The sequence below is a fragment of the Canis lupus genome, chromosome 2, assembly GCF_011100685.1.
Source record: "Canis lupus familiaris isolate Mischka breed German Shepherd chromosome 2, alternate assembly UU_Cfam_GSD_1.0, whole genome shotgun sequence".
In the NCBI taxonomy this organism is placed as follows: domain Eukaryota; kingdom Metazoa; phylum Chordata; class Mammalia; order Carnivora; family Canidae; genus Canis; species Canis lupus.
This window is the reverse complement of record NC_049223.1, coordinates 7,943,484-7,968,394: the sequence shown is the minus strand read 5'-3', so window position 1 is coordinate 7,968,394 and position 24,911 is coordinate 7,943,484. Positions and strand designations below refer to the sequence as shown.

At 42.4% G+C, this 24,911-nt stretch overlaps 1 protein-coding gene across 3 annotated transcripts; it reads left to right on the top strand.

Annotated features, from left to right (window-relative positions):
- Nucleotides 1-1,686: 1,686 nt before the first annotated feature.
- Nucleotides 1,687-19,803, top strand: MSRB2 (methionine sulfoxide reductase B2). 3 transcript variants are annotated; one of them, XR_005355176.1, is made up of 6 exons: nucleotides 1,687-1,844; nucleotides 8,222-8,322; nucleotides 12,177-12,253; nucleotides 16,762-16,811; nucleotides 17,600-17,747; nucleotides 19,069-19,803. XR_005355176.1 is itself a non-coding variant. In XM_038529801.1 (5 exons), exons 1-5 carry the CDS (start codon nucleotides 1,733-1,735, stop codon nucleotides 19,171-19,173), a joined length of 543 nt encoding a protein of 180 aa, XP_038385729.1. In that variant the 5' UTR covers nucleotides 1,687-1,732; the 3' UTR covers nucleotides 19,174-19,803. The 3 variants fall into 3 exon arrangements, 2 of the variants coding, with proteins under 2 accessions (XP_038385729.1, XP_038385730.1); XM_038529801.1 differs by lacking the exon at nucleotides 16,762-16,811; XM_038529802.1 differs by lacking the exons at nucleotides 12,177-12,253; nucleotides 16,762-16,811 and having other exon boundaries at nucleotides 17,571-17,747.
- Nucleotides 19,804-24,911: the final 5,108 nt, after the last annotated feature.

Below are 24,911 nucleotides of genomic sequence, written 5' to 3'. Positions count from 1 at the left end.
CTACATTCTGGTTGGTTGTGTGATGTTGATAAACCACTAGCTATACTGGCCCCACTTTCCCCATGAACAATATAAGGTAAGTGGCCAGGCGATCTTGTAGGCACCTTCCAGCTCTAAACAAAATGGGTGGCCTAAGTAAGTGATCTCTGCCACTTGGATCCCAAGCACACTGCATGCTATTATGATAATGTTATTTTAATAAGAATTCTACACCTACAACCTTATAACATGGCATGCAGAACACTGGAAAAAATTGCATCACTGGAATCCAAAAAGAAGTTGATCACTTAACATTGCAGTGCTATAACATCTTTGATAATATTATTTACTCAAGAGAAAAGGAAGCACATACATGCAATGATTTGTACAGGAATGTTCCTAACAGCTTTATTTCTAATAAGGAAATATTGGAAATAATATAAATGTCTATCAATAGGGCAGCCCAGGTGGCTCAGCGGTTTAGCACAGCCTTCAGCCCAGCGCAGGATCCTGGAGCCATGGGATCCAGTTCCACGTCCGGCTCCCTGCATGGAGCCTGCTTCTCCCTCTGCCTGTGTCTCTGCCTCTCTCTCTCTCTGTCTCTCATAAGTAAACAAAATCTTAAAAAAAAAATGTCTATCAATAGATGACTAGATAAATACATTGTGGTATATCCATAAATGGAATACTACTCAGCACGAACAAGGATTCCATTTACAAACAACTCAAGAAAATGCAGATTCATCATCTATAGTTACACAATATATACAATTCTAGCAAATGCAAACAAAGTATAAAACAGATCAGTGTTTGGGCTGGGGTGTGGGAAGTGTAGTGGGGAAGGGTGGAGAAGGGAAGGGCCAGGGGAGGCCAATTAGGAGTAGGAGCGGGAGAGGGGTAGGAGGAGGTACTCCAGAGCGGGAGGAGCTGAATGGTGGCAGGACTTTGGAGGGTGGAGGCAGGAGTGTGAGCAGAAGAGGGAAGAGAAAAGCAAAGGAGAGGCAGGGGGAGGCGGGGCGCGAGAGGGAGGAGGTGGGGAGCATGAGATCAGGCGGGGCGCGCGAGGGAGAGGGCGGGGCCTGAGAGAGGGGGCGGGCCCACGACGAGGCGAGGTGCACGGGTGGAGGCGGGGCGTGAGGGAGGGGGTGGGGCGTGAGGGAGGGGGCGGGGCCTGAGAGAGAGGGCGGGGCCTGAGAGAGAGGGCGGGCCCACGACGAGGCGAGGTGCACGGGTGGAGGCGGGGCGTGAGGGAGGGGGTGGGGCGTGAGGGAGGGGCGGGGCCTGAGAGAGAGGGCGGGGCCTGAGAGAGGGCGGGCCCACGACGAGGCGAGGTGCACGGGTGGAGGCGGGGCGTGAGGGAGGGGGCGGGGCGTGAGGGAGGGGGCGGGGCCTGAGAGAGAGGGCGGGGCCTGAGAGAGGGCGGGCCCACGACGAGGCGAGGTGCACGGGTGGAGGCGGGGCGTGAGGGAGGGGGCGGGGCGTGAGGGAGGGGCGGGGCCTGAGAGAGAGGGCGGGGCCTGAGAGAGAGGGCGGGCCCACGACGAGGCGAGGTGCACGGGTGGAGGCGGGGCGAGAGGGAGGGGGTGGGGCGTGAGGGAGGGGCGGGGCCTGAGAGAGAGGGCGGGGCCTGAGAGAGGGCGGGCCCACGACGAGGCGAGGTGCACGGGTGGAGGCGGGGCGTGAGGGAGGGGGCGGGGCGCGGCGCGCGAGGGACGTCGTGCGTCGGCTCTGCGGGGCCCGGGCGCACGGCGTCATGGCGCGCCTGCTCCGCGCCCTCCGGGGATTTCCCCTTGGAGAGGCGCTCCTGCGGGCGGTGCGGAGCCGCGCTGGTGGCGGCGGCTCAGCGGCCGGTCACGGGGACGCAGGTAGGATGCGGGCGGCGCAAGGCCCGCCGCCCCGTGGCTTTCGGTTTCATTTCACCTGCGCGGACGAGGGCGACCTGGCGCTTCCTTCTCGAGAAGCTTCCTAGACGCGCCCGTGTCCGCCGCTCTTTGCCGCAGGACACTTGTACATTTGGCGGGGTAGGGGTGGGCGTCACTGATTTTTTTTCTTTTTTTTCCGCGTCAAGGGTCGGGCCCAGGAGCCCCTGACGCTTCTCCCCGCCCCCGGCCCGCAGTCGCGGCGGTGGGGTCAGCGACCCGACGTGGTGCGCTCGGCCCTGGACCGGCCGGTGGTCTGTGCCGCGGTCCCCTTCCAAGAGTCTAAGTGCTGCTTTTCCCAGGTGAGAAGCACCCGGACCCAGGGAGACGCGTGGGCTAATAACTCGTTCCCCTTCAGACTGGTAGTCATTGTTCCTCGGTGGCTCCCGGACACACCATTGAAGAGAGTGTGTGTGTGTGTCTTCTCGAAATACCTTTGTCTCCTCTGTTGGATTGGGGCACATTTGCTTCACCTTTTAGTATGGAGTCACCTGTGGAGACCTGTGTCAGTGGCACTGTATTTCAGATATATTTTTGGTAGTAATTTAGTGCTCCCTGTGCTTTGGCTTCATGGGCAACTGCCCAGCTGTCCCATCTCTGACTCTGATTGTGTTAGGTGGCCAGTGAAGAAATTTAAAAATACCTGTCTTCTCTGAAAATGTATCCAGTCACTTGGAATTTTTTTTTTTTTTTATCCCTTGAAGTTTCAAAATGTAGTTTTAAATAAAAGCACAGGCAATGTGGAGTAATGGCTGATCCAACATGATGTCCAGTCCTGGCCTTCAGCACCTCTTGGTGTCTTAGCCAGTCTGATGATATTTGTTGCCTACCTACTGTGTGCCAAGCATTGGTTTTCTGAGAACCACAGGGGGTGAAAACATCCTACTTTTGGGCTGGAGGTCTCCTCATTCCCCTTAATAGGATAGTGGTTTCAATGGAAACTTGTCCTTTATGTGTGTACTGGTGTTGTCAGAAATAGCCTAATGAATTGCCTTAGGATCTGAAGTTTCCAGAAGCATTTAATATTTGGTCAGACTCCCGATACATAACAGGAGCTGTGTAACTTATCAAACACCCCCTCCCGGGAAATTATTCTAAGAAAGTAATTCAAAAGAACAAAGTTATGTGTACAAAGATGTTTTTGACAGCACTACTCTTAAGAACCAGAAACTAGCTATAACCCAAATGTCCATCAGTTAAGGAATGCTTAAATAAACCAGTAAAGTTCAATTCAGCAAACTATTAGGCACCCATTAAAATTTTATAGGCAGAAAATAAAATAAAATAAAATAAAATTTTATAGGCCGGTAATAGCTTGGTGGTGAAGGGCTTTGGTGTTGACAGTGTCACATACTGGCTCTATGTCTTTGGGCACATCCTGAACTTCATAAGCTTAAATCTGTTTTTTTCTTCTATAGAATAAAGATAATGATAATAGTAGGGTTGTACAGAATAAATGAAAAAAAGTTAAAATGCTTTATCACAATGATTGGCACTTAGCACACAGTAAATGTTAATTATAATTACATAAATAAATGGAAAGGACAAAAGAGTAGCTACATTTAACCTATGTTATAGTCTTCGGGAAGATTGAGAGAAAAAGGAGAAGATGTTGATAGTGATGGGGGACAGTTCCACAACACTGAGATTTCTGATACGCAAGAGGCACAGCCCCTATGATTTTGTTGTCAAGATTGACAAGAGCAAACCAAAAGAGGAGAGTAAGAAGTATCTGGAGAAAACTTGTTTCGGGAAAACATTCTGGAAATCCTCTGCTAGGAAACCATCTTGAGCATTGTTTAAACCAGTCCAGTCATCAGAGTGGGAAAGAAAGCTAGTCTGCAAATTAGAGTGGGCCTGGGGATTCTTTCTGGGCCAGTTTGTAATAGATTCCCTTAGTCTCAAGTATCTATTGAAACGAGGCTTGCTTATGTGTGACACTTGGCAGTATAGTAGCTGTGGCCAGAAATGTTAGCAAAACCAGAAGGAGGTAACCAGTAGGTGACCATATGACCAAGAGAGGCTGTTCTTTAAAGATGAGAAGATGTAAGCCCACCTCATGAAACATGACCAACAAGAAAGGCAGCCTCTGCAAATCACAGCACATGGAGAAAAATGAACCCAAAGGAAAATGAGTTTATCAAAGCATAGTTCAAAGTAAAGCTGTGTAGCTATCTAGTACAAGAGCAAGAACAACCAAGTTTTTTGATAGTGAAGATAGTATGAGAATGCAGAGGGAATCTGAAAGACAACTCAAGGTGCAGATGATGCAGCTTTCCAGATTATATATGCCAATCTTAGTACCAAGAATCAGCTTTCCTCTTGGAAATCCATAGAAATAATACAAGATCTTTGCCAAAGCCAAGAACACAGGCAGAGTGACATGACAGGACAGGGACTTGAAGGATAGGGAAGGTATTTTGTCATGATGCTCTGTTACTCCTTTCCTTTACAGATGTTAGTGATTAGCCAGGGTTCAGATATACACATTCTCCTCAAGACCAGTTTAGATTCTGGGAGGAGGAATCAAATCCTACTAGTAAATCTTGCTCTTGCCTTCCTTTTTTCCACTATTTGAAGTGGCCTCTGTGTGACCACTCTCACCTTGGGTCATGCTAACATGGCACTATCCAAATTTTGGATCTTGCCCTTTGTTGAAGGCTTGCAAAATAGACACATCTCTTTGTCTATTTTGGTCTTTCAAACTGCCTAAAATGGAGTGCCTTCCATTTCCCTTATGGTTCACACCCATTGAAACTAGTTCTAATTCCACTGCCTTTTTTTTTTTTTTTTTTTTTTTTTTAAGTAAGCTCCAAACTGGGCATAGAGCCGAACTCAGGGCTTGAACTCATGACCCTGAGATTGAGACCTGAGCTGAGACAAAGAGTCTGATGGACTGAGCCACCTAGGCACCCTCCCATTTGCTCTTAAAACAAACAAACAAAAAAAAAACAGCTTTCCCTAACCCAGCCTGAAAAGATTTCACAATGTTTCCACCACTCAATTGGTGGTTAAGCTGGCATTGCTTTGTAAAACTCTTTCATTATTACCTTGAATAGTTATCTAAAGTGTGTATAGTCAATAAAATTTTCATAATTTAATTGGTCTTCCATATTTCCTCTACCCAAGGTCAAGAACAGCTGCACATCTCTCTCCTTTCTCTTCTAAATCACCAGTTTATCCTCTTCACTGGATCATTCCCAGCAGCATACTAGAACACTGTGATCTTTCCCATCCTAAAGAATGCTCCTGGCCTCACTTCCCTTCCACCTACCTCCAGAACTCCTGAAAGAACTTACGTATTCACACTGGCTTCCTTTCCTTCCTCCTATTCTGTATCAAATACCTTCCAGTCAGATTCACATACACACTCCTCCACCTAAACTGCTTTTTCAGGGCACCAGTGACTGCCACATTGCTGAACCCTATGATTATTAATTAGCAGTCATCTCTGTCTAGCACACCACATTCTGGAGTTTCCTTCCGACTTCTCCGTCTCTTCAACCTGTGTATCTTGGAATGCCTCCAAGTCCAGCCCTTGGGCCTCTCTGTTCTTTCAACAGTCACTGACTTGGGGATCTTCCAGGCTTATGGCTTTAAATAACATCTTAACGCCAAGAAATCCCAAATATACATTTCCACCTTGGACTTCTCCCCAGTTTCTAAATCCATATATCCAACTGCCTACTTGACATCTCCATTTGAATATTGAACTGGCATTTTTATTAACAAGCCTCCAAACCTGTTCTTTGTATAGGCTTCCGCATCTTCTGCTCAGACCAAGACACTTAGAGTAGTGCCCTTTGACCGTATTCTTTCTTCTACTTCACATCAGCAAATCCTCTGGCTCTGCTATCAGAATACATCTGGTATGTGACTACCCTGAGCTGGACCACTGCCACCACCCTAAACCCAGGTCTCTTCCTTTTCTCAGCCAGGTTGTTAAAGTATCCCCTGTAATCAAATCTTTTAGCATATCAGCCAGTAATCCTTTTAAATATTAGGTCATGTCATGCCTCTGCTTACCTTCTAATGACTTCCATACTCAGAATAAAAGCCATCATCCTTATGGTAGCTTTAAAGACTTTCATTGATCTGCCTTCCCCTTCTGCCCTCCCCCCCCCCCCCCATTAGCTTTCTACTCTTAGCAAATCCTAGAGAATGAGCAGATCCTAGAGTTATTTAGGAAGTAGAACCAACAGGGCTTGGTGCAGGGAAAAGGGAAGAGTCCCGCCTAGTGGCCTGGCATTCTGGTTTGAAGCATGGGGTCAATAAGCTAGAACACATGAGAGGAAGAGCATAGTTGAGTTGGGGGAGGAGAGATACATGAAGTCCTTTTGTGTATTGTGTTTGAAACGGGACATCCTTGGGAGATATCCAGGTGTAGTTATCTGTGGATCTGGAATTCAGTAGAGATCTAGGCTGGAGAGTAAAATAGATTGGGAGTCTCATCACGTGGATGGTACTGTAAGCTACTCACTGGATAAAATCACCTATGGGGCAAGTGTGATTTGGTGAGAGAAGTGAGCCTAGGATGGATAGATTCATCTGAAGGATACCAGTATTCCAGGGATGGCTAGAGGGAATGAATAGGCAGGGCTGAGGAAAGATACTGAAAGGGAATAACAGGAGAGACGAGAGTATTGGGTGCCACGGAAGTCAAAGGAAATAAAAGACACCATAGGAGAATGTCAAGTATCAGTAGTACGGAGAAGTGCCAGAGAAGGATGAAGTGTTCTAGATTTCACTGAGAAGTCCTCAGTGGGCTCTCTGAGAATGGATGCAGTGCAGTGGGCAGGGAGGTGATGTGTCTTTGGTATTTCACACCGAGGCACGTGATGTCGGCTTGCCCCGCTGTTGGTGATGCTGACTTGGCTTACTTGGTTAACGTGGTGACTTGTACATTTCTCCATTGTAAAGCTACATTTTCTTCCTTTGTAATTAATGATATTTTGAAAATGTGTGACCTTTCCATTCTTCAACAGTCTCTCACCCAGGATTTTAGAATCCCCTGATGATTCTTGCTTGAGTTGGTTATTATTTTAGTGATTGTAAAAATGGTGATATTTTTAAAAGTTTATCATTTCTTATCCACTTATTACTTGACATTCTGCATAACTCTGAAAGCTACTGAGCAGTAATAATTGTCACATAAATACATTTTGCTTAACTCCCCCAAGAAATGAGATCCAGAAAAATTGTGTATACCTGGGCTATATTTTCATAGGAAAATTTCAGAGGTGTATTTCCAGAGTAAAAAAGAAATCCCCATAACCTTATAAAAAGTATTTTAGGACAATCTTTAATATATTTAACAGATTAAGAACCTTTTAATAAAATGTAAACAACCATAGCATTCAACAATATACAATACTGAAATACCATATTGTATAGTATTATGAGCTAGCAATGAAGATACAAGCCTTTTCTTATCTGAAAGATTATTTAGGATCTTCTATGGTAACCAAAAATGAATGTTAATATGATACTCAGGCATGTTTCCTTTATGGTGGTGACAGTTTCCTATATGGTGGTGACACCACTTTCATCTTTGTTGCTGTGGTCAGGTGACATAAGGCCCTGGGCCCCTATCTTCTCTTTTGTAAGTTGCGGTGAACAGCTTATAAAATCCTTTCAAATTATTAGAGTAGGATGATTGAAACATTGATTATATATATCAAGCTTCCTTCTCCCCTTTGGCTAAAAAGAGTCATCCTCATTACTTTGTTTATACTCCCTGGAGTAAAAGTGGTAAGATTGAAGCACAAGAGTAGGCTCTGGTAGGTCTCCGTTTCCTTTCAGGAGCATATGCTATGGGACTCTCCTTTTTTCCACACAAGAAGATTTTGTAATAAAGACCTCCATTGACAAACAAAATCAGAGAGATTTTTATAAACCAGTGAAGGAGAAGAGTTTAATAACCCACTAGCTCAAGGTTCTTTCCTCTCCAATCATTCAGCTACTCCCAGCTGATAGGAAATATTCCTCTCAACATAGTAATAGAAGGAGGATCAATTTCTCCCCCCGGGTACCTGAGAAGAATTTATTCTGCATTATTTCATTCTTCAGCTGCCTCTTTAGCTTCTGTGCCCCAGTGGGACTGGAATACTGGCTGTCTGCTTGCTACCCCTTTCTTGTTAAACTAGTGAGTCAATTGAAGCATTTTGTACAGGAGCTTTCTGGTTCCTGTGAAGAAGGAAGGAAGGCATGGGAGAGGGAAGGGGTGGCCTTGTTCTGCTGGGTGGCCAGGCACTGTAGGAGAAAGGATAAGGGAGAAATTTTTTTTTGTTTTAATTTTTAAAAATTTCTATTTAACAACACAGGGTCTCTCACAAAGCATGAGCTGCCTCTTACCAAGAGTGAATGGCAAAAGAAGCTGACTCCAGAGCAATTCTATGTTACAAGAGAAAAAGGAACAGAACCAGTAAGCTGCACTGATGATAATTTGGTTGATTGCATGGGTTGGGATAAATACTACTGAGCCCAACTCACCCACATCCTGCTCTGCCAGTCTGGTCCTCCTTGTGCTTCTCCCTCCCGGGCATCGCTGTCCATCCATCTGTAGGATGCCCTGGATGCATCCATCCCCTCTGTCGCCTTGCCCACCTCTTCTGTGTACCGTAACCTGCAGGTGCTCTCCTTCTGTCTCCACCCTCGCCTCCTGGTGCCCCAATGACCCCTGCCTCTTGTGGGTGCACAGCGGTGGGCAGCAGCCTCCGGCTCTTCTGGCTGCCTTTCTCCACAAGGCTGCCAGAGAGATCTTAAAGCACAAATCCACCTGCATCCCTCCCCTGCTAACAATCCTTCAGTGGCTTCCTGCTGCTTCCAAGGTAAAGAGGAAAGTTGACAAACGGTTAATTAGGCCCTACAGGCTCTGCCCCCTGCCCTCATTCTGGCTGTTTTTCCTCTTCATCTCTGCACTTGGACCACACTGTCTTTCCTTAAGCTGTCAGACCGCCTGGCCTCCCTTCTCCCTGAGGCCCCCACCCATGTCCTTCTTCTCCCTTCTCCCCTCATCCTGTTCATTCAGACCCACCTCTCAACCCCTATCCATGTGCTCAGGCCCCAAAGCAGGTTGCTCTCCCCAGTGCTTTCCCTTCTGACCAGTTGCTGTGGTTGAGATAGCCCTGGCCCGGAACATGGTGCCTGACTAAAGTCCACACTCAGGGAGAAAATACTGAACAAGAGAGCAGGCTAAGAGGTGCAGACATTATTTGAACAGGATTCACTAAGCTCAGCGTTTGTTCATTTGCTGAGAGAATTGTCCTCAGGATAGTACTGTTTCCCCAGCACAGCATTTCTTAACAAATATTTGTCTTAGACCCAAATATAACCCCTGAAATAGAGCTGTTGAATATGGTTATTAGACATTTTCTTTGGCAAAGTGGACCCTATAGAATGGACCGTGGTGGTTTTGCAAAGTTGAGAGTATTTCTCTCTTTTCTTTAGCAGCCCCTGTGAAGTTGAGACAGCTGTCTACGTGCACATGGCCTTGTATAATCATGTTGTGCCCTCAACTTCTCTGATGCTAAAATTGTCAGGCCAGCAGATCCCAGTCGATTCTTGTACAGTACTGGTATTTTTTTAAAACTTCCTGTGGATGGGATTTTATTAATCTTTTATGAGGAAAGAGACACAGTCATTATTGCAGATAGTTCAGGGGAGCCACATGTGATGCTCTCTGTGCAATTGGGTATATCCCAGAATATTCTAAGCCAGCCCTTTCTCAGGGACAGAGCCAGGCAGTGTTTGGTATACATACATTGCCTGGAGATGAGCTGACAGATGTTGAGGAGAATAAATCTGTGGGATTCTCAAACAGATGGTGTGGTATACTCTGTGCATTTGGCCATTTTACAAAATGAGCATCATCCATTATTTTAAGTAATGTTATAAATTCCTTTCAGTTGATCTGTTTCCACGTGTAACTTTTTAGAATATTGCAGAACTAACTGTAAGCCTTGCTAAGGAAAGAGAAGTAACGCATCTCAGGTTTCTATTTGGTAACTCCAACTTAAAAATTCAGTTGCACGTGTTTTTATCAGGCAGCAATAAAAACATGCACTCCATGAGACACAATAAAGGAGTTTAAAGCCTGGTTGCGCAACGACTAAAAGTTAAATATCAATAGAAGGCGAGTTGTCTGCACGTCTTCCTCTGTATGCCCTACAGATCCGCTCTCCATGTGCTTCACTCTGTTCTGAGCTCTGGGGAGAATAATATACTCCCTTCACTTTTGACTACTGCTCAGGTTTGGCCAGCAGATGATGCCTGCAAGGTCAGAGGACACAACAGAGAAGTCAGGATCCAGAGTTCTCTAGTACAGGCCTTAGCTCCTGCAGGCTGCTCTCACCTACAGGCTCTGGTGACTGCCCCTTCCTTTGCCCCACAGGCCTGGTAGGGGTGGCGTGATCACAGAGCCGCTCACCCTCTCAGTGCTTCACCCTCCCTGAAGACTGGGCCTGGCCCCCCCTTTGTAAATTATTCTGTATGAAATTATCTGCAGTATCCTTTTGAGTGTGCCATCTGTTTCCAACAGGTATGTTGTATGGACAGGATCAAGGAAGGGAGACATCCCATTGGTCCAGGCAGTCTGTCTGTAGCAGAATACCACAGCCTGAGGGCCTTATACCACATTGATTTCTCACAGTTCTGGAGGCTGGGAAGTCCCAGATTCAGGTGCCTGCCAGTTCAGTCCCTGGTTTTTCCTGTAGTCTCTGTAACCTTAGCACCCAGCCCTGCACTGAGTACATACTAGGTTTTCAAGGGCATATCAGAATGAATGATTGAGGTAGAAGCTGAGTTTGGCTTTAAATTAATGCTAAGACTTCTACAGAATTGAGGCAGGAGGAGGGAGACATCAGGAAGTCAGTCTGGGAAGCAGTGGATAGGGGTCACTTCATAAAATGTGTCAGTTAAGGATTCCTTCTAATTTACTTTTTTTACTGTGATACCTGTTGCCTGTCACTTCCTCTGTTCACCTGTCCCCTGCAATGACAAAATGACATTTTGAATTTTATCAGACTGTCTGGATGCTGTGAGTCAGCTTTCCAGATCAGCTGAAGGACTGGTAGTCCCTTGGCATGTGTCTCCTGTCAGCTCAGGTGGGAGGGATGTGAAACTTCATTGCAGATGCTGGTTTATGCCAAGGTTGGGAGCCGGCATCCAGGAGCACAGGCCATAAAAAGACCAGCTTACCACTCTTCAGATTTCTGCAGCTAAGTTTAGAGTCTTTAAAGAGGGAAAATGTCCAAGTGTGCCCAGATGGTAGGCTCAGTGGGTTATTTTGAAATTGTCCATTATGTGGCTCACTGAAAATGTGCTGTTAATACTACCACAGGGAATCTGAATGTTTGACCTGTGAATTTGTTGATTTGAGAAATCTAGAAAGAGCAGAAGAGTCCAGCTTATTTCCTAAGTCAGTTCTTGGTCACCCATTCTGTGCCGTGGCTTCTCTTTGACCCATAAGATGGGGTAGCGCTTGCCACCAGACTCTGGTTATGGTTCTTCGGTGGTTGGCCTGTGTGAGAGGTCTGATTGTTTTTCTTTTAATTTACTTTAACAAAAGGAACTGGGTAAAAAGGTCTTTGTTTCTTTTTCTAACAACAAGATCCAGTTTTCAAAATAACATTTTGAAAAATACTGACTTGGCTGACTCATTGCCTCACGTCCCCTGTGTTCTTCTTGGGAGACCTTTGAAAACCTGCAAACTCTTTAAGCCACAGTTAATGAAGTAATTTCATCTAAGTAGTAACTTAGTACTGGGATAATCTAACTCATTATTTAAACATTTATTAAGTATGCCATGTCCTAAGCACCACGTGAGGCATATTAAAGGCACAACCAAGAGCCCACAGAGCTATGCTTTTCCTGTATTTATATTCTGTCTTTAATTGAAGATTTCACAGTGTTTTAGACAGTGGACTGGATTTGTATTGTATTAACTCTTTTGAAAGGAAGTCTGAAATTTTACACAATCCAGAGGACTGTTCTCTCACTTTTTCACAGACTTTGATGTTCTTGGATGAAAGGAGCTATATAAATACAAAGCATTATTAATGTCATTATTTGAATATTTGGCACAATAAAGGCCAGTTGTGATAAGCCTACAGGCTGCTTCATTGGGCAGGTTATAATCTTTCTGGTGATATTTGCACTTTGTCAAACTAGTACAAAAATTCCTTTATTTGAGGACTGAATCTTGGACTTAAATTTGTTGTATCATCTCCTGCTGGTCTTATGAGAACCCTACACATAATCTATCTGATTCACTTTCAGCCTTTCAGTGGGGTCTATCTGAATAACAAGGAATCAGGAATGTATCACTGTGTGTGCTGTGACAGCCCACTCTTCAGGTAAGGATCGGGAGGTACCGAAGGAGAACAGACCTCCAGATTTCTTACAGCTCTGTCTCGTTTGAAGCCTTGCATAAATACATACCCATGTTGTTTTTAATTGCCCTCCTCATTTGGCATAGTTGCTATAAGAAGAGCTATTTATATAAAATACTTGCCTGTCTTGATTATTTCTAGCATTTAGAACAGTTAATGAGACTTCTGAGCCTATATTCTTTCTTTCTGTATCCCCGAGAAATAGCAAACAAATAAAACTTTGTAGGCACCTTAAGATAATGCTATTAGAATATTTTCCTGGAAAGTATTTAAAGAAATCTAAACCATAATAGTATTTAGTTGGCCATGTGATTAAAACTATATCTCTCCCAGGAAAAATGGGTTTATAATTTAATTTGGCAAATGTAGAATTTTATGAGGATAGATTCCCCACAGTGCTTGACAGTAGTGAATACCATGCCCTCTTCTATATAGCTAAAAGTAAATTTAATTGTCCCTTGATTTCAAAGCCTCTTTTAAGTCAATCAGGATCTGAAATCTCTCAACAAAGGCTTTTTTGTTTAGACATGCAGGAAACAGTCTAAAAAAAGTAGATTCGATGAAGAAGAAAGGAAAACATCTTTGAAGTCCTGTTTTCAGAACTTCAAAGATATTTTCCTTTCTTCTGCATCAACCCTAAATTGGTTTAGAATAAAATATAAATCAAGCCAGCTCTGTGAATCTTCCATTAGGCAGTGCTTCATTATGTCCTCTGGGCTTTGAGCAGACTGGGCTTTCTTGGGCTGCTGGCTGCTAATGTGGGCTGAATTTGGAAAGCCAGACCCCGCCTGCAAGGATGAGGAACAATTAGGATTGATTTCCCTTCATGCTTATGAAAGGGCAGGCCTTTGCCCAGATTCATTCACTTTGTCAATGGCTGAGGAAGAGACATCTAAGATAGCAGTCGGCCTAGGATGTCCTGGAGAAAACTGAGAGAAAGAGGTTAATTTTAACACAGTAAAATGTGTGACACATACATCTGAGACATTTGGTTCCTTGACATTTGGTTCTATTAAGGAGGAGAAATAGGACCTCAAGATAGCCAACCTGTTTTTAGTCAAAAAAGGTGTATGGTGTGAAGATGTAAAGGACTGCCTTGTTAAACTGTGGGTCTGTTTCTATCTTTGGACTGTGAAGGCCGAGGATAAAAAGTCATCCCTTGTAAGAGCGTTGTCTACTTTACATTCTTCATTGTTTTACTTCATTGGTGTTCTTATTTCTGCACTAGCAAAGTTGAGATCTTTTCCTGCCCAGTGCCCACCATCCCCTTACCACAGCAGCGTATCATTGAATCACAGAATGTTGGCGCTCTGTCTGGTAGGAATTTCTACCATCATGGTAATGTTCTATATCTGCTCTTTCAATATGGTAGCCACATGTGGCTCTTGAGCATTCAAAACGTTGCTTAAAGATAACTTTTAAATTTTATTTAATTTTAATTAATTTAAACCTAAAAGCCCAAGTGTGACCAGTGCTACCATATTAGCACAGTGCTAGTCCAAATTAAGAAAATTGAGTGATCAATCTCAGGTCACTGAGATAGTGAAGCAGCCAAGACTAACAGGAGAACCAGCCAATTCTCCAAAAGCCCAATTACCAAAGGCTGGTATGCTGAGCTGCCAGTTCACCAAACTTATCTGTTTCTTCTTTAATCATTTAGTTTTAATCAAAAGTTTCTCTTTTCTTAGGGACTTTGGAGTAAGTTTCTGTTTCATTTTCTGGCTGTTGCTGCTATAACTGACACTAGGAGAAGACTATTTATAAGAATCTTTTATGTTCCAGAATATACTCTTATTAGAGATGTATTTGTTTATAGGAGAAGTAGTACAGTAGAGTGGCTCCATTGCTGTGTGACCTTAGGCAAATCTCTTAACCAGTTCATGCTTTGATTTCCTCACCTGTAATGTGGTAGCATGAGAGTAATACCGACTTCAGAAAGTTGTTGAGAGGATTAACTGAGTTAAAAGGTATGCATGTAAAAGCACCAGTGCAATGCCTGGCACATGCCAAGCATTCAGTACATGTTAGCAATGATTATTCTTAGAGATAAATCCTTCTTTGGGCTATACATATGGATAAATTTTTGTTAATGAGGAATTCTTATGAGTATGTTCTAATTAATGAGAATCTGTAAGTGGAAATTATATTCCTGAGCATGCTTCTCATTCAAAAGGATAGTCTTAGGAATATATTCTTGTTTTGCCTCTCATTCTCCCCCTCTCTCTGTCTGTCCCTAGTCTCCAGCCTTAATAATAGCAAGGCAGAGGTGGAGAAAAAGCAAACATTCCTTCAAATGCTTTTATAGATAGAGTCAAAATGAGGGGAAAAGTTGTCAACCAAGAGTCAGGTAGATGTGGGACCAGTGTCTCTGGGCAGCTGGACTCACTGCTACCTGTAATACTGCCTTGACAGACCACCAATATGGTGCATGTTCCAGGAGACCTGCCTCCTCTTCAAATCAGATGCCTCTGATCCAAGGTCTCCGGGTCAAGAACACTCTTAGAATGTTATCACTCCCTTGGGGATGCAAGACTGTTGCTTTATTAACCTTGGAATCATGTGACTTTGCCCCTGCTTCCCTCCCCTCCCCTACTTCCTATGTTTCCCTTTTTTCTCCTTGCCCACATATACCAATTCTGGAAGTGTTTATTAAAATCTGCCATGGGGCCACATACTTCATGCTCCTACATTTCCTTAGAATAGAGGGAATCTGAGAAGCTGATATTATTTGCCTTTTTACATTACATCTGGATGTCCCACATGTAATAAGTAACTAAGTAAGTAACACTGGTTAAAACTGTTTTGTGTGTTCCCATTCCTCCAAATGAATGGAAATTCTCCTAGGATGTTAGAGTTGTCAGTTGTCATCAAGTGCCTCTGCTGTTGGTTTGAGGGCTATGGAATTTCCAAAAATGAAGGAAAACCAAAGCAAATAAACATAAAACAAACATGTAAACATATAATACACAAACACATAACAAAAAAAGAAAACTAAAAAAACACCTCTAAGTGTATATGAAAAGAGATGATCTAGTATGGTTTTTTAGTTTTTCAAGGGAGAGCCTTGTAATCTGCCCATCATTTAAATATGTATATTGGAACTTCAAATTGGCCTTAAAGTTAGATTTCCAATCTTAAATTATATATGATGGGCCTCTCGTATTACCTGGTAAAATTTCCAGATTCTGTATATTCTATCAGTAAAGATTTATTGTTTCCCATAAACATTTTAAATGACTTTTTTAGTCTTAGATTCATTCGTTAAAAAATGTATTATATTTGTAATTCTCCACCAAAATGCCTTCAATGATCTCTGGTTTACATGTAATGTTAAGAGTGGAAAGGCTGTGATTAAAAGATACTTAAAATGTTTTTCCCTGGGCCAGGGTGGCTCTGGTGTATAGTTTTGAACCCTTCCAAAAAGGCTTGCAAAAAAAATTGGACCCACAGCTGCTCAAATTTCATGGATATCTGTTATTGATAGTAATGATTTTTAAAAATCGTAGCTACTGACTTACATACCATGTGTCTAACACTCTGCTAAATACACTATACCTTGAAAGCATGTCAGGTAATCCTCTCAGCAACCTTATGAGGTAATAAGACCATTACTGTTCTATCCAGTAGGGCACTGAAGCTTTAAAAGATGAACTAACTTGCCAAGATCACACAGATGTAACAGAGCCCGGATTTATGCCTAAATCTTTCAGAAGTCAGGGCCTTTACTCCTCAAAGTTCTAAAATCCTGGTGAATCTGAATACTCCAGGAGCACTCCAAGAGTTCCTTTTTAGGGGATCTACAAGGCCCTGTCTTTTCTAACTGCATATCCATGAGGCCACATCCTCTTCCTATATGTCAATCAAAATAACATTGTACCAAATTGAATGCAGAAACACATATGAAGAGTCAAGCTTAAGTTTAAGCTACATACTAAAGAGATTTGCAGAATTGTAAGACATTATAACTCTTGTCAGTAGATGTTTCATTATAGAATATACAATTATCTGTCAGAAAAAATAGACTATTTATGTTACCAGGTAATTAATTTATTATTTTTAAAAATAACTTACATATAAATATCTTAAAATTATTATAGTTTCTAATTTGTTAAACAGTGATACATGTAATTCATGTAAAGAAAAGAGATCCTCAGGAATTTTTAGTATAAAGCAGCCCTGAGATGAAAATGTTTGAGAATGACTCCATTCACACAAGACTGTTTGCTGGAGTCTGTGCTTTAAACTGAGCTTCCTTCTGTGTTCACAGTCTAGAGATTTATTTGCCATTTGTCCTGCTCTTCACTCAGCTTTTTGGTATTTGGGGGTTTTTTTGTTTGGGGTTTTGGTTATTTGGGGGGGGTTTTTTTGCAGAGTTTATAATACATTCTTCTCCCTTAGAGAAGAGCTATCTCTTCTTCCTTAGAAGAGAGCCATCTCCCTACTATTAAAAAACTTTCACTCTATTTTCCTAGGGCCATTAAAGGGAGCTCACCTTTCAAAACACTTGAAGAGTGGGTCTGTGGTGAGTGGACTTGCTTGTTGCCCTCTCACTCCTCTGGTCAGCCCCTCTGGCCCTCTCCCACATCAGCATTACTAGTTCTTATGGGCCTCGCCCAGGAGGGTCACTTCACTGCAGTGACTGGCTCAGGTGTCCAGGCTTCCTTACTAACTATTACAGTGTACATTCATAAGCACTTACTTGTGCCCCACAGAATATCTCCGTAAATCCTCAAGATATCTCTCTAACATAAGTAATGTTATCCCTATGCTACAGGTGAGGCCTGGAGCAGGTACGTAACCTGCCCAGTGTCACCCAGCTAAGAAATGGCAGAGGCAGCTTTGGAATCTCTGCAAGCAGGCAGGTAACCCGAAGATCCCACTGCTGACAGTGGGCGTTTCATCAGGCCTCATGCTGCTGGTCCCAGACCCTCATGCCCTCTGTGACCATGAGTGTCTCATTTCCGCTTCCCCCTTTCTACATTTAGAGCCCTTGGATTTGATCTGCGTTTCCTAATATGCATCACAGGTCACAAAGCCCCTAGTGTTTTTTGGTCCCTGTTGGACATCGAGAGAGAAGCCTTAAGCATCAAAGGAACAAGAGATCCTTTGACGATGATGAGACGTGTTTAATAGTGAAAGTGCAGTGGGCAGAGTTCCCGTGGAACTGATTGCTTATGTAACTGGCCTTGGGATCTGGCAGGGGAGAGAGGAGCTCGGACCCTGCTCAGTAGAAAAATGAGTTGGGGCATAAAATGCTCTTTGTCTGTTAATAACATCTTAGCAGCTGCAGGATGGTGAATGTCTTCACAGTTCCGAGAAAAAGTACTGCTCCGGCACTGGATGGCCTGCATTTTCGGAGGCACACGGGACATCTGGCTCTGATGAAAGGGACACGGGGATCCTGAGACGTGTGGACACCTCATTAGGATTAACTCGCACCGAGGTTGTCTGCAAGCAGGTAGGGGTTTTGTTTTATTTTGTCTGTTTGGTTTTCCCAATGCTGCCCAGCCTGGGTACCACAGAGAGCATACGTGGTAGTACAACATGGGTGTACTTTTGTCACTGAAACACATTGGGTTTCTATGCTTTCTGCTTCTGATCCCCTCTCCCATGGTTCTGGGCAGTGCAGGGAAGAGAAAGAACCTTCCTGAGCCACTCTGAAGTAACCTTTCCTCATTCTAGCCTTCCAGAGATGGGACAGAGTGAAGGTCTGAAAGGAGTTGGCCCTTCACATTCTTTTGAACAGGGAGAGGCTTCAGGATGGCTCCATGTGCTTGGCTTCTCTCCACGTCCTTCCCACCCTGCAGTGTGTCACTAGCAGAGTGACACTGCAAGCGACATTACGCTGTTCCTGCTGTGGCTCTGGTAGGAGATAGTGCCTTAAATCCAGACAACAGGTTCACTTTTATATTCTTGGGTACTCACTTTTTTAGTTTTTGAAAACATCAGAGGCAGCAGATAAGTATAGCAAAGTCTTACCATCAGCAAAAATAGTACACTGGCTGCAACATTATTGAGTGCTTACCTAGGAATTATATATATTTTTTAAGATTTTATTTATTTATTCGTGAGAAAGACGGAGGAAGAGAGATAGAGACACAGGCAGAGAGAAAAGCAGGCTCCATGCCAGAAGCACGATGTGGGACTCGGCCCCTGGACTCCGGGATCACACCCTGAGCCAAAGGCAGACGCTCAACCGCTGAGCCACCCGGGCGTCCCCCAGGAATTGTATTAATGCTTTACATGTACTGTATCAATTAATCATCACAACAGCTTTATTAAGTAGGTATAATTATTAGTCCCCATTTTATAGATGAGTAAATCAAGGCCTGAGTTAAATAACTTCTTCACCTTCTTGCTGATAGCTGTTTACCACTACTGTACTCTGCATTCTTTCATTTCCTTTTTTTAAAAGATTTATTTATTTATTTGAAAGAGAGAGAGTTCACACGTTCATGACTGTGGGAGTGAGGAGAGGGGCAGAGGGAAAGATTCCCAAGCAGACTCCCCACTGAGCATAGAGCCTGACCTGGAGCTTCATCTCGTGACCCATGAGATCATGACCTGAGCCAAAACCAAGAGTTGGACACTCGATTGATTGAGCCACCCGGACACCCCTATATTCTTTCATTTCCTATGTGCATTCTGATGCAATGGACTTTTTTCCCACACAGGTGTCTAACACTGGAGTGGGGTGGCCATGTGGGGTTCACCTGTCTAGTTTTACATAAAGAACTTTGTCTTAGTGGAGAAATGACAGAGGCTTCTCTCCTTTGCAGTGTGAAGCCCACCTTGGCCACGTGTTTCCTGATGGACCTGGGCCTAGTGGTCAGAGGTTTTGCATTAACAGTGTGGCACTGAAGTTCAAACCAAGGAAACACTGACTATCTCCAAGGGACCCCTTCCTCTGCCACTGCTCCATTTATACCCTCAATTTTCACAGTTTATGTTAATGCCTAACTTTATTTACTACCAAACCAAGCAAAGTTTGCTTCTGGCATCAAGCAAGTTCCAACTTCTATAATTGATTTACCTGGAATCAACCCAACCCTGACTCCAGCTTGGATGGTGAAATTTCACAGAATGTAGGTTTTGCCTGGGATGGGAAGGCAAGATTCTTTGAGGACATTAAGAAACTGATGGACTACAATCCAAAAAATTTCTACAAAAATACCCTGAACTTTCCACTGCAGGTAAGTCCTTTGTGGACATATGTAGGTGAGGGATCAAGTGAAAAGAGGAAGGAAATGCAGATTAATCAACGATCCCAGCATTGAAAGAAGTACCGAGGACGGAGATTGTGGAAGAACAGTGTTTGGGAGGCACACGTGGTGATTGATGGGATGCATGAATCTTTTTCAGAATTTTAGAATGTCTTGAACATTCTGGTTTCATCCTTTCTACTGGCAAATAAGTTCCAATGAGAGTTTGCTAGATTTCAATGACAAAAGAATAAAAAGTGGTTACAAAGTTAAGCTTTAACATGTTCAAATAAAATATTTACTAAAATTTTATATTTGTTTTTTGTCTAAACCTATGAGTTTGCTCTTTTGGAAAACAACTCTAAATCAGATACCAGAAAAATTTGATTACATGGTAGAAGGCATTTGGTTACACCAACAGTATAGGAACTCAATTGTTTTACAGATTGAGAGTCTTGAATAATTTGCTATTGAAAGTGTTTAAATTATTTGAGATATTGCAGGCAGAAAAAGTTATTTCATTTTTTCTCCTTATTAGCTTGTAATGCATTATCAAGCTCTTCTTTTAGTGGTTACCTTGGAAATCACAATATGTATCCTTAATTTGTCACAGTCATATAAAAATTACTACTTTTTGTTACTTCTTCAAGAATGCTAACCTTAGAACACTTTAACCTTGTTAACACCCTTCCATATTTTGTGTTACTATCCTGTGTATGTAATTTTACACACATTTTAACCCCCACAAGTCATTAATTTATGTATCCATATTTATTTATATTTACCTACATATTTGTCCTTTCTGTTCTCCCTTATTTCTTCCCGAAATCCCATATTTCCCTGTGGGATTATTTTTTTCTGCTTAAAGAATTCCTTTTTGTTTTAGTTCATGATTCCTAGTGGTGGACCTTCTATTTTTTGTTGGCTGAGACATGTATTTATTCTCCTTTAAAATATTTAAAACTTTACTGAGGAGAAGTTGACATACAAAACTATTACACATCTTTATAAATTTTGATGAGTTTTGTCTCCTTTCATTTTGGAATTATTCTTTTCCTTGTGTATAGAGTTCTAATTTGAAGATATTTCAGCATTTTTAAAGTTTTCTTCCATTGTCTTATGGTGTCCATTGTTTTCTCTGAGAAATCAGTTGTTAGTGCTATTGTTGTTCCTTTGAAAACAGTGTGTTCTCCTTCCCAACCCTAGCTATTTTTATGAATTTCTCCTTTTCTTTGATTTTCCACAGTTTATGTTGTACCCTGGGGTGGTTTTCTTTGTATTTTTTGTGCTTGGGGTTCATTGAGTTCTTTGAATCTTAGCTTGATACTTTCATCAGTTTTGGAAAATTCAATTTTTCTCTCTTCACTGTTGCTTTTTCCCTGACCTCACTCCTGTTCTTCTGGAACTTGAATCATACAAATTTTAGACCATTTATTGCATCCCACATATCTCTAAGGTTCTTTTCTGGATTTTCCCATTCTTTTAAATTTCTGTACTTCAGTTTGGATATTTTTTGTCAATGTGCTCTCTTACCAGTCTTATCCTTTTGCTTTCTAGTCTGCTTTTATTTATTAGTTTATTTATTTTTATTTGTTTATTTGTTTGAGAGAGCATGAGCTGGGGCGGTGGGGGGGGGGGGGCGGGGAGTGAGGGACAGTGGGAGAGAAAGAATCCCAAGCAGACTCCCCATTGAGTGTGGAGCCTGACATGGGGCTCTATTCTAGGACCCCGAGATCATGACCTGAGCCAAAAATCAAGAGTCAGACACTTAACTGAGTGAGCCACTAGGACCCTGTCTGCTTTTAAGCACATTTACAAAGTCTTAATTTTAAGTGTTGCATCTTTTTTAGTCATAAAATAACAAATTTCTTGTTTACGCATTCCAATTCTCTTTTGAAGTTCTCCATCTTCAAGAGAGAAAATAGGTGTATTCCCGCTCCCCATGTTTTTAATTTTTGCTCTTGAACATATTAAGCATAATTTTAAAAGCCCTTGTTAGTCAGCTTCACTATGTGGATCACCCATGGGTGTGTGTGTATTTGATATTTATGCATATGTTCTTGCTTTTTGGAATGTCTAGCAGTGGGCTCTCATACACCTCAGATACAATCCTGCAGACTAAGAGGGTGGAGAAAAGGCCGTTCAGAAACGTTGACTAATCAGAAAGGTTCCTTTGCCCTGCTTAGTGACTATCCTGTAGCACTTTTTGCCATGGTGATATGCCTGATGGCAGAAGTGTTTGCCAGAGTATCTGTTAAGTTTTCACTCTGACCATATTTTCGCTAAGACCTCCCCTAGGGATCCCTGGGTGGCGCAGCGGTTTAGCGCCTGCCTTTGGCCCAGGGCGTGATCCTGGAGACCCGAGATCAAATCCCACGTCGGGCTCCCGGTGCATGGAGCCTGCTTCTCCCTCTGCCTGTGTCTCTGCCTCTCTCTCTCTCTCTCTGTGACTATCATAAAAAAAAAAAAAAAAAAAAAAGACCTCCCCTAAAAATAGAAACACTGTAGCCTACCCACCTTTCTGGAGGCTTCTGCCATTCCAACCAAGTACCCACTGGACAAGCACTCACACTGAAGCACTGGATAATGCATGTGGAGGAATAATAGCAATTTAATAGAATATTGTTTTCGTCTACTTTTCAGACATGGCTTGCTTTGGCCGCAGAAGGGAATATTAATAATTTGTTATTGGATTAGCAACTTTATAGATCAACCTCATATGCAGTAACTGTGTTTCTACCTCTCACCATTAAATTAGCCCCCATAAACACAAGGTTTTTAAAAAAAAAAAAAACTATAGTCAGAAAGGTGTTGAAACCAGTGATTTGTTTGAGTAGAGTCATGACAGATGAAATGGTCATTGGAGGGATGCCTGGGTGGCTCAGTGTTTGAGCATCTGCCTTTGGCCCAGGGCGTGATCCTGGAGTCCCAGGATCGAGTCCCACATTGGGATCCCTGTATGGAGCCTGCTTCTCCCTGGGCCTATGTCTCTGCCTCTCTCTGTGTGTCTCTCATGAATAAATAAAATATTTTTTTAAAAAGAAATGGATTACGTGTTGGTGGATTGGTTATACCTCTTTCTCTATCTTAGCAGCAACAACAAAAAGCCCCAAACATTGCATAAGTGGAATGTGACTGGCTTGACTTACATCTTAAGATGGGAAGAGTATCAAATTACTAGAGAAAAATGATTAGTGTGTGTTAAAAATAAAATATTAATTATTGTATCGACTACAGTGCCACAATGCAATGCTGACACTAACCACCCAGAGTCAGAGCCCACCCCATGGATGTGACGCAGAATCCCAACAACACTGCTCTCATGTCCAGTGGCAGCTGCAAGTTTAGGGGCCTCTAGGTTATTTGCACTTCTGACTAACTGGCTACAGATTCAAAGGTACTCCTGTGACCTCCTTCAGGTTCAATAATTTACTAGAATGACTCACAAAACTCAGGAAAGTGCTATACTCATTATTACAGTTGTATTCTAAAGGATGCAAATCAAGACGGTAAGTGAGGAGACACATAATGTGAAGTTCCAACACAGAGATTCTGTGCCCTCACCCTGTGGAATCAGGTTGGGTCATCCCCACGGCATATGGATATGCTCAGCAACCGGGATGCTCACCAGAGGTTCAGTGTTGAGTTTTCACTGGGATCTCATTACATAGGTATGATTCATTGAACCATGTGAATGAACTCAATCTCCATTCCCTCTTCAGGCTGATTTCATGTGGCTCAAAGCCACAATCCTCTAAACACATGGTTGGTCTTGCCATCATGACCAATCCCCATCCAGGTCATATCCTTAGCATAAACTCAGGTAAGGTCCAACGGTCCCTCATGAATAAGAAAGACACTTACTCTTACCATTCAGGAATTTCCAGTGGTTTGAAAGCTCTATCCCAGGAACCCAGAACAAGGATAAGACAAACACTCTATTATATGATATTTAAGAGATAACATTACATATCAAATTTTGTAGGATATTGTTAATGCTATATTCAAAGCCTTAAATGCTTTTTATAAAAGTAAATGAAGGGTGCCTGGGTGGCTCAGTTGGTTAAATGTCTGCCTTCACCTCAGGTCACGGATCCCAGGATTTAGCCCCACATGAAGCCCCACATCCTGCTCCCGCTGAGCAGGGAGCCTGCTTCTCCCTCTCCCTCTGCCTGTTGCTTCTACTGCTTGTGTTGTCTCTCTGTGTCAAATAAATGAACAAAATCTTTAAGAAATGAAATAAAAGACTTATTTAAAGAAGTTAGAAAAAAGAATAAGGTAATCTTAGTAAATAACAGGATAAAGAAATGACAAGAGGAGACAATGAAGTAGAAAAATTTAACAGAGTAAAACATCAAACAAATGAGTCTGAAAAACAGCAACAATGGAGAACAAACTTCCAGTAGTTTATTTATTTATTTTTTTTTAAGATTTATTTATTCATGAGAGATACAGTGAGAGAGAGGCAGAGACATAGGCAGAGGAGAAGCAGGCTCCTCGAAGGGAGCTGGATGCGGGACTTGATCCTGGATCCGGGATCATGACCTGAGCGGAAGGCAACTGCCCAACCGCTGAGTCACTGAGGCATCCCTCCAGTAGTTTTAATCAAGAAGAAAGAATATCCATCCGAACTAAAATAGAAATAAAACGTGGGGTATAAAAACAGATACAGGAAATTTTAAAATTGTTAACACATGCTCTGTAGAGCTCAACTGAAAAATACACATGAAATGTATGGATTTTTTTTTTCATTAAAGTATAGTTATACAATATTAACATTAGTTTCAGGTATAAAACATAGTGATTTGACAATTACATACATTACAAAATACCAAGATTAAGTGTAGTTCCTATCTGTCATGATACAAAATTATTACAGTATTATTAACTCTATTCCCCATGCTGGACTTTTCTTCCCTGTGAGTTATTTTATAACTGGAAATGCACAGTTCTTAATCCCCTTTACCTCTTTTCATTCATCCTCCCCTCCCCTCTGCTCTGGCAGCCACCTATTTGTTCTCTGTTTTTATGAGTCTGTTTTTTGCTTGTGTTTTGTATTTTAGATTCCACAGATAAGTGAGATTATATGATGTTAGTCTTTATCTGACTTATTTCACTTAGCATAATACTCTCTAGTTCCATGCATGACCTATGGCTAAGTAATATTCTTGTGTGTATGTTTGTACACACCACATCTTTATTCATTTATTTATCAATGGACACTTGAGTTGCTTCCATATCTTGATTATAAATAATGCTGCAATAAACACGGGTGCATATATATATATTTTTTTGTCTTTTTTTATTGGAGTTCGATTTGCCAACATGTAGTATAACACCCAGTGCTCATCCCATATATCTTTTTAAATTGTTTTCTTTTTCTACAGGTAAATACCCAGAAGTGGAATTACTGAATTGTA

Coding starts and splice junctions, on each gene's coding strand:
- MSRB2 (XM_038529801.1), top strand. CDS start 1,733: ATGGCGCGCCTGCTCCGCGCCCTCCGGGGATTTCCCCTTGGAGAGGCG. Junction 8,323..12,176: donor GAGAAAAAGGAACAGAACCA/GTAAGCTGCACT, acceptor ATTCACTTTCAG/CCTTTCAGTGGGGTCTATCT. Junction 17,748..19,068: donor CCGAGGTTGTCTGCAAGCAG/GTAGGGGTTTTG, acceptor TCTCCTTTGCAG/TGTGAAGCCCACCTTGGCCA.